General features: G+C 43.7%; 2 protein-coding genes across 2 annotated transcripts; one reads left to right on the top strand and one right to left on the bottom strand.

Annotated features, from left to right (window-relative positions):
* Window positions 1-5,888: 5,888 nt before the first annotated feature.
* On the bottom strand, window positions 5,889-7,438 carry LOC113562379 (general transcription factor II-I repeat domain-containing protein 2B-like). The gene has a single exon (XM_026971795.1). The coding sequence runs from the start codon at window positions 7,387-7,389 to the stop codon at window positions 5,965-5,967; it is 1,425 nt and encodes a 474-aa protein (XP_026827596.1). The 5' UTR covers window positions 7,390-7,438; the 3' UTR covers window positions 5,889-5,964.
* A 444-nt stretch (window positions 7,439-7,882) lies between these two features.
* LOC113562381 (general transcription factor II-I repeat domain-containing protein 2B-like) lies at window positions 7,883-9,412 on the top strand. Its single transcript, XM_026971797.1, has one exon. The coding sequence runs from the start codon at window positions 7,912-7,914 to the stop codon at window positions 9,334-9,336; it is 1,425 nt and encodes a 474-aa protein (XP_026827598.1). The 5' UTR covers window positions 7,883-7,911; the 3' UTR covers window positions 9,337-9,412.
* Window positions 9,413-9,701: the final 289 nt, after the last annotated feature.

The following is a 9,701-nucleotide window of genomic DNA, read 5'->3' as shown; positions in this document are numbered from 1 at the left end:
GTTAAAGGGGAATATTTGTTTTCATTTTTTTCATTGTTTTTATTCTCATGCTTGACCGCGCTCGCTGCATACGATACATCTCCACGATAGAAGAAAAACAAGGACAGTATGATTATCGGCCTTCCTTATCTACTCCTCTTATGTGCACATAGCGAAAAACAGAACCAAGAGTCGTGGACATAGCGTGTTACCTAGAGACCCTCTAATAAGAGTCTGGCTATAGAGCGATTTGGTCAAAATCGTGCGAGAGAGAAAGATATATTATTCGCTAAGAATGCGCTCACGCACGCGCTACAGATAGTCCACGATACATTTTAATCAGTATATACTCATTAAAATGTATCGTGGACTATCTGTAGTGCGTGCGTGAGCGCATTCTTAGCGAATATATATATCTTTCTCTCTCGCACGATTTTGACCAAATCACTCTATGGCCAGACTCTTATTAGAGGGTCATTAGTGTTACCACGCGGATATTTCGTGGACATGGCTACGTAGTTCAATGTCCACGTTTTATGGACATAGAGGCACTGCGACTAGGCGTTCCAACTAAAACGCGAGCGTGACCGCTCTCAGGCTTCTCTCTGAAGGTGCTAATTCATGAGACGCTGAAAAGCAGCGTCGAGCGTCGTCACGTGACATCACATTGACGCTAGCGTCAGAGAAAAGAAGTCGAATAATTTCAACTTCAAGCGTCAAGGTAGCAGAAAAAACAGCGTCACTTGATTAAAACGAAAGTGAAAGAAATATGGAAAAGATAAAAAATTTTCATTATTAGTTATCAAAAACGATATGTTAATTACGAAAATGATATTATACACAATAATTCAGTTCTAATGAGTGTGTTAAGAAATATACCAGTAAATACTGTAACCTAACATTCACGTGCTAATGTGACGCTGAAAAGCAGCGTTGAACGTTGACACTGGAACGTCGACGCTGGAAATTCGACGCTGAATCTATTGGCGAACTATTGGCGCGATTTGATCACGTGACCTGTTTTGACGCTAAAAATGAGCGTCGAGCGTCAGCATGAAAAAGCACCTTTATATTTTTCGGGTTTTTAGGGTAGTTGTGTATTCTCCTCGGTTGGGAGAATTTGTCCAAAGTCTAGTGACTTCTGGATTTTGGCGGGTTTTGGTTTTTGAGTTTTTCTCGAGGACCAGTAGTTAGATTTCGAATCGTTTAAGTAGTATTGATCGGTTTTCGGTCGCGCTTATTTTAGGTGGGCCTAGGGAATTTCCCCTAGGCCTAGTTACTTTTTGGTTTTTGGCTGTTCGCCTTTTGGAGTGGTTTTTACGTGTTTCCTGATGGCTGACGCGTACTATTGCGACGAGCCTCTTCCGCCGGAGAGCCCTTTTTCCGGCATGCCTTCACCGGAAGAACCAGGCACCTCTGGCGCCTATGTTGAGCCTCCTTCTCAGGCAGCTCCCCCCGAAGTAGGGATTATTGACGCGATTGACCTCACGGACGTCGTTGCGTTCCCTGACGATGACGATATGTCCGTCTGTTCGCACCTGTCGCAGGGGTCCAGCGCTTCGCGCGCATCCCGTGCTAACAAGCATAAGAAGCGTAAGGCTGATAATCGCCTTTCTGATGGAGACTCCGACGGGGGTGCATCCTTCCGTCCCTGCGACGACTCTACGTCCTCGCACGAGATCTGCGCACGTATTACGGGATACGTTGAACGCGTCGACGACATCCGCAAGAGGAGCGGAAAAATGCAGGGGAAGCTGAGTGGGGATATGAAACGTCTCCTCCACCAAATAAAGGATGCCACCTTTATTTTGGCCGGCCGTGGCGGCGATGATGAGTCGGATCATCTGCGTCGTTCTTTGACCTCCCTACAACGCGAGGTCACTGTGCTCCGCGATTCAAACGTGCATCTGCGTCGCGCATGCGACGAAGCACTGGCGAAGGCGTCTATGCCGCCTCCGACGCCTGCCCCTCCGGCGAAGCAAAAGCCAATTTTGGTTTCTAGTGAGATGTGTCCAAGGGTTCGGTTGGTGAGAACGGACCCACCGGTCTGCGCGAGCGCTGATCGTCGTTCCGCGAACGCTGATCGTCGTTCCGCGAGTGTTGACAAGCCCGCTGTTGGAGAGTCGCCTTCGCCCTCTCCCCCGACGGATGTGCAGGCTATTACAAATACCGTTGTTCGAACGGTCATGGATGCCTTACGCCAGCAGGGTGTGCTTGGTCCACGCCCGCGAAGCGCGTCTAAAAGTGTTAGCCGAGGGCGCCGTCAGCCCTCTAGGAGTACTTCCCGTGGTCCTCGTCGCGATGTTCGTGGTTCGACTCGGCCTGCCGCGCGTGTGGCTGACTCGTACTATTCGGATGGCCCGACGCAGGGATATGATGAGGTTTACGACCGCAATTACCCGTCAATGGGTCATAGGGGTCCTCCGTCTGGAGCTTACCCCTCCGACGCGTATGATCCGCGTTTTGTCCCCCCGTTGTCGTACGCTGGGGCTGCTCGCCGTCCAGCCGCCCCACCGTGTCCACCCGTGGATGCACGAGGATCGGTGGATCCTCAGCGCCACTGGAATCCGGCTCTTACCGCTGCTGAGCGTGTTTCGCGTGATCGTCGTCGTCCCCCCCGTACGTCAGTCGTGATGGTAACGCGCGCGGAGAATGGGCCTACGTACGCGGCAACGTTTACTCAGGCCAAGGCGAAGCTGCCCGATATCGGGCTGGAGAAGACCCGCGTCCGGTATACGAATACCAGCGCTCTTCTCATCGAAGTCGGTGGTCCTGATAACAGGACCAAAGCGGACGCGCTCGCGGGGCATCTCCGGGAGATGCTCCAGGACGGCGCTCGAGTAGGTCGCCCTGTGAAGATGGCCAAGCTCCGGTTCGTGGGGCTGGACGAGTCGGTCACGTCGGGGGAGGTCGCGCAGGTTGTTGCGCAAATAGGCGAGTGCTCGCCACATGACGTTCGCGTCAGCAGTATCCGACCTCTGCGCAATGGCCTGGGGATTGTGTGAGCTCAATGCCCGTTAGTTGCAGCGATTAAAGTGTCCAATCAGGGCAAGGTACGCCTTGGTTGGATGCTCGTGAGGGCGGAATTGATGAAGGCTAAGCCTTTGCGTTGTTACCGATGCCTTGAGGTTGGCCACGTCGCACAGGGCTGCACACGTCCGGATCGTACGGACGTGTGCTTTAGGTGTAGCGCGCCGGGCCATAAGGCTACCGCATGTACGGCTGCGAGCCCGAATTGTCTTTTGTGCCGAGAAGCCGGGTTGCCCGCCGAGCACCGCGTGGGGAGTGCGCAATGCCAGCCGGCCGTGGCTAATACGCGAGGGGCGGGTCAGAGGGCTGCCCCACCTGCCGGTTCCCATCCAGCCCGTTAATGGACTTATTGCAGTTTAACTGCAATCATTCGAGAGCGGCCCAAGATTTGGCCTTTCAAGCAATGGCGGAGCGCGGTGCTCCCATTGCTCTATTCGCGGAATCATACCGGGCTGACGGTGCTGGGAAGTGGGTCTCCAGCCTTGACGGGACGTGCGCGATATTTTTACGTTCCGATACGTCGTTTTCGTGCTCCTGGACGCCGCGTCACAGGGGCGATGGGTTTGTCTCGGTGGAGGTTAACGACCTTTTGTTGATGTCGTGTTACTTTTCGCCGAACAAACCTCAACGGGACTTCGAGCGGTTTTTGTCGCGCCTCGAGGACGTCGTGCGCGTGTTCTCTCATCGTAAGTTGATCGTGGCCGGCGACTTTAACGCCCGTTCCGCGGAATGGGGTGATACGCGAACTTCCACTCGCGGTGAGTGTTTGGGTGCGTGGGTGGAATCTCTGTCGCTCCACCTCCTAAACCGGGGTAATACCCCCACCGTAGATCGGTACCAGGGTCGTTCGATCGTCAACCTTGCGTGGAGCACTTCCGCCCTTTTTCTGTTCCTGCCCGTTTGGCAAGTCCTGGAGGATGAGTTTCTTTCGGATCACCGGATGATCCTTTTGCGGGTCGACAAACTTACCGCTCGACGCGAGCGCGATATTGTGGTAAGGGACATTCGGTGGGCCCTTAAGAAGCTGGACAAGAAGCTCGATACCATGCTGGCGTTTGCGGCGTGGTCTTCAGGTGTGGTGGATGCTGGTGTGCCGGTCGATGATCGAGCGGCTGATCTTGTGACCAAGGTCGCGGATCTCTGTGACGTGGTCATGCCACGTGTCCGCCGTGCCGTGGACCACTGCGGCGTCTATTGGTGGAGCGAGGAACTCTCTGAAGCTCGTTCGGCGGCTAATGCCGCCCGCTGTAAATATACGCGTGCGCGTTGTAGCCGGAACGCCGCTCGGGTGTTGTTGACGCGGGGGACTTACGTCGCCGCGCATAAGTCCTATCGGCAGCTTATCGTTCGTGCCCAAGAACGCGCGTGGGCTGAGCTGCTTGGTGAGGTTAATGCGGATCCGTGGGGCCGGCCCTATCGCATAGTTTTGAAGAAGTTGCATAGTTCGGGTGGACCTGCACCCCTCGCTCTTTTGTCGTCTCCGGATGCCCGTCGCATCATCTCGACGTTGTTTCCCCCCGCGCCGGATATTGTAGCTTCGCGTACCGTTGCTTTTATTCCTCTTCCCCCGTCGTCGTCGGGGGATTGGAATGCGCCATACAATATCATCGCAGCGGAAGTTACGCGGTGTATTACCAGGGTCGGCAGACGTCATACTGCACCTGGTCCGGACGGTAACCCGGTCTTATTTGGCGGCACTTACTTCGCTCTACCCCTGACGAGATGATCTCCGTCCTTAACCAGTGTATCGCCACAGTATAAGGATATACAGTAGGGACAAGCACCCGTTTCGAGTCAGCCGCGCAGATTTGCTTGCGCATCCCAAGCGGCCATGTTCTTAGACGCACCAATCCCGTTCACAGTAAAGAACGCACATTATCGCCGTAACTGTGATCAGAGAAATATAACCAAACATAAAAATGTCGAAGAGAATACGTCGAGTGTGTACAGTGCAAACTTGTTTGCACAATGATTGTGACAATATATAATTTTTTCGCTTTCCAAAAGAGAAAGAAAGGTATGCATTACTTATGTATTTATTGTTATTACTATAATAATATGAATAAAGAAAGATAATAATAAATATAAAAATATTCTTATTTCAATATAGTATTTGTATGTTTATGAGCTATAACGAATATAAATTTTTATATAAAAATATAGCTAATTATATTATACCCAGACAGTACAAAAATCCAAATGACATCGTAAAGACATCCTTTAGACATCTTTTGATCAATTAATTTTTGTGCTGTCTGGGTAGGTTTTTAATATATATCCAAGCTCGTCAAGAAATGCACTCCGCGGCCGATTTTCAACTCGCTCCGCCTGCCGCTGCTCCCCTTACCTCAGCGTCCCGCGCGCAGCCTACGAGCCGCTCGAGGCTCAGGAACGTATGACTCGCGTATATTTCCAATAGTTTTCCACGTCACCCGTGAGGTACTATTGTTGACGCGTTTTTTTTAAGTGGTATCCCCAGTAGGTCTAATCCACTGATGACTAAAGCGACCCATTAACTAACTACCTAACTAAAACAAAATATTTAAATAATAAATAACAAAATAAAGTAGTAAAATAAAAATTATTCCTATTGATCAGACGACTTTCGAGATTTTTTAGATACGAGAGAAGGAACATCAATGTCTATATTAGACGTAGCAAGCCGCATAAGACGCGGTAAAGAATTGTCGCTTAGAGAAGAACGTTTTTCATTTTTTATGAATTTCATTTTTGAGAATGAAGTCTCACATAAATATGTGGATCCAAACATGGAATAAATTCGAAGTCCGAAATTACGAAGCTTAGGGTATGATGAGTGTGATAAAATTTTATAAAAATCAGCACCGGTTTCTTTAACCGTTTTAAGAGAAATATCATTGTGTAGATCACACAATTCATCTTGCAAGTCAAGATGCTGTTCTTCGATTGGTGCTGTAAGGGGATTTTCGAAAAGAATTAATTCGGTTCTAAGTTTTTCAAAACAAGTAAAACATGTATCAAATCTGTTATAAGAGAATCTACAATAGAAATATATTGTTTGAAATTACAGCTACTGCCGTATTCTTCGAGAAGAATCTGGCAAGAAGGAAAAAAATGATAAATGTCATTATTTAAATGAGTTTTGAATAATTGTAATTTCCTTCGGAAAGAATCGACATGACTAACTAATTGGGAAATATTTTGATTCTGTCTTTGCAGTTTTAAATTGAGAAGCCTAAGATGATTAGTCATGTCTGTAATAAAAGCAAGTTCGGAAAGAAATGTAACATCTTCTAAAAGAGATATATATTCCTGAAATTTGGAGTTATTCATTTCTTGCAAGAAAAGGAAGATCTCTTTTCTTATCGCAAAAAACCTTTCTAAACATCTTGCAGCACTAAGCCAACGTGATGGACAATGGAGAGGGACATCTGTATGAATAGCCTTATGTTCAGTAAGAAATAATTGAAATTTTCTATGCATGAGAAATTTCTGTCCACCTTTAATTGTATTAATTATTTTGGTTACTGTTTTCATTCCTGTTGACAATTTTACGACTTTGCCACTAAGTGCTTCCTGGTGTATTATACAATGAATAACGGGAATATTAAAGTTTCGCTGCTTTAATTGGCCGGCAAATCCTATCTTTGAACCTATCATAGCTTTTGCGCCATTAGTTGTAATCGAAGAACATTTACTAAGATCAATGTCAAATTTTTTAAGCGCTCCTTCGACAGCTAAAAAAATATCCAGACCCGTTGTTGTGCCATGTAACGGGACGAAATCTAAAAGCTCCTCGACACATGAGAAATCGTTTTGAACGATTCGAATAAAAATACTCAATTGACTTATGTGCCGAATGTCGGTGCTCTCATCAATGCATAAAGAAGAATACGTACACGATATTAAAAGATTTTTCAACTTTTCCTGTATAGAATTACTGATGTCAGTAATTCTTGACGTTATAGTCTTTGCACTGAGCGGAATGCTCATTGCTTCATCGATTGTTAATGAATTACCGAAAGATTTTACTGCTTCGATGATACAGTTTTTCATGAAAGTACCGTCAGTAAATGGTTTTGAATTTTGTCCTATAAGTAAGGAAATAGCATAAGAAGCTAATAGAGGTTTTTCAGAAGAATTTTCAGGAGGAGAAGATACTACATCGTCCTGATAAACTAATTTTAACGCTTCGATGATATTCAATTTTTCTGTATCTGAATAATTGGAGTATTGTACCGAGTGACAACGTCTGAAATGTCTATCTATTACAAACTTTTTTATTATTGAAGCCTCGAAACCACAAAGTAAACAAATCGTACGATTGGAAATATAATTAAAAAAATAATTAATTTCCCACGATCTATCAAATTCTTGAATATACTTTTGATTATCCATCATCAAGTATGAATTGATAAAAGGAAAATACAAAGACTTTCACCGCTAATGATTGCTGCTCGAACTTCGTGTGACTTGAACTTCGTGTTGCAAATATCAGAATGTCATAGTGGCTGTCAGTGCGGTTATATTGACAATTTTATTTATTATTTTTTAGGAACGTGAAAACGGCAGCTGTCAATTCTGTCAAATGTGCATTGATGAAACACGATGAAATAAATAACACCTTTAACGCCTTTTTTAGAATAGGATTTGTGTCATTTATTATATAATAAATAATAGATGAATATTATTATTCAAAAACATTATTAATATTGAAAAATAAAATAGCGCGCGTACCGCGCGCGTGTGTTGCTGGTATAGCAAAAGACAAACGACGATATAGCCATCGCCTACAAACGGCCGCCGTCGACAATGGTTTTTAACGGTTTGCAACGTACCATTTACAAAGCGACCACAGCAGCGGATAGCAGCAATCATTAGCGGTGAAAGTCTTTGTATTTTCCTTTTATCAATTCATACTTGATGATGGATAATCAAAAGTATATTCAAGAATTTGATAGATCGTGGGAAATTAATTATTTTTTTAATTATATTTCCAATCGTACGATTTGTTTACTTTGTGGTTTCGAGGCTTCAATAATAAAAAAGTTTGTAATAGATAGACATTTCAGACGTTGTCACTCGGTACAATACTCCAATTATTCAGATACAGAAAAATTGAATATCATCGAAGCGTTAAAATTAGTTTATCAGGACGATGTAGTATCTTCTCCTCCTGAAAATTCTTCTGAAAAACCTCTATTAGCTTCTTATGCTATTTCCTTACTTATAGGACAAAATTCAAAACCATTTACTGACGGTACTTTCATGAAAAACTGTATCATCGAAGCAGTAAAATCTTTCGGTAATTCATTAACAATCGATGAAGCAATGAGCATTCCGCTCAGTGCAAAGACTATAACGTCAAGAATTACTGACATCAGTAATTCTATACAGGAAAAGTTGAAAAATCTTTTAATATCGTGTACGTATTCTTCTTTATGCATTGATGAGAGCACCGACATTCGGCACATAAGTCAATTGAGTATTTTTATTCGAATCGTTCAAAACGATTTCTCATGTGTCGAGGAGCTTTTAGATTTCGTCCCGTTACATGGCACAACAACGGGTCTGGATATTTTTTTAGCTGTCGAAGGAGCGCTTAAAAAATTTGACATTGATCTTAGTAAATGTTCTTCGATTACAACTAATGGCGCAAAAGCTATGATAGGTTCAAAGATAGGATTTGCCGGCCAATTAAAGCAGCGAAACTTTAATATTCCCGTTATTCATTGTATAATACACCAGGAAGCTCTTAGTGGCAAAGTCGTAAAATTGTCAACAGGAATGAAAACAGTAACCAAAATAATTAATACAATTAAAGGTGGACAGAAATTTCTCATGCATAGAAAATTTCAATTATTTCTTACTGAACATAAGGCTATTCATACAGATGTCCCTCTCCATTGTCCATCACGTTGGCTTAGTGCTGCAAGATGTTTAGAAAGGTTTTTTGCGATAAGAAAAGAGATCTTCCTTTTCTTGCAAGAAATGAATAACTCCAAATTTCAGGAATATATATCTCTTTTAGAAGATGTTACATTTCTTTCCGAACTTGCTTTTATTACAGACATGACTAATCATCTTAGGCTTCTCAATTTAAAACTGCAAAGACAGAATCAAAATATTTCCCAATTAGTTAGTCATGTCGATTCTTTCCGAAGGAAATTACAATTATTCAAAACTCATTTAAATAATGACATTTATCATTTTTTTCCTTCTTGCCAGATTCTTCTCGAAGAATACGGCAGTAGCTGTAATTTCAAACAATATATTTCTATTGTAGATTCTCTTATAACAGATTTGATACATGTTTTACTTGTTTTGAAAAACTTAGAACCGAATTAATTCTTTTCGAAAATCCCCTTACAGCACCAATCGAAGAACAGCATCTTGACTTGCAAGATGAATTGTGTGATCTACACAATGATATTTCTCTTAAAACGGTTAAAGAAACCGGTGCTGATTTTTATAAAATTTTATCACACTCATCATACCCTAAGCTTCGTAATTTCGGACTTCGAATTTATTCCATGTTTGGATCCACATATTTATGTGAGACTTCATTCTCAAAAATGAAATTCATAAAAAATGAAAAACGTTCTTCTCTAAGCGACAATTCTTTACCGCGTCTTATGCGGCTTGCTACGTCTAATATAGACATTGATGTTCCTTCTCTCGTATCTAAAAAATCTCGAAAGTCGTCTGATCAA

The sequence above is a fragment of the Ooceraea biroi genome, chromosome 8, assembly GCF_003672135.1.
Source record: "Ooceraea biroi isolate clonal line C1 chromosome 8, Obir_v5.4, whole genome shotgun sequence".
In the NCBI taxonomy this organism is placed as follows: domain Eukaryota; kingdom Metazoa; phylum Arthropoda; class Insecta; order Hymenoptera; family Formicidae; genus Ooceraea; species Ooceraea biroi.
Note: the sequence above shows the minus strand (reverse complement) of the source record. Positions and strands in the feature narration are given on the sequence as shown.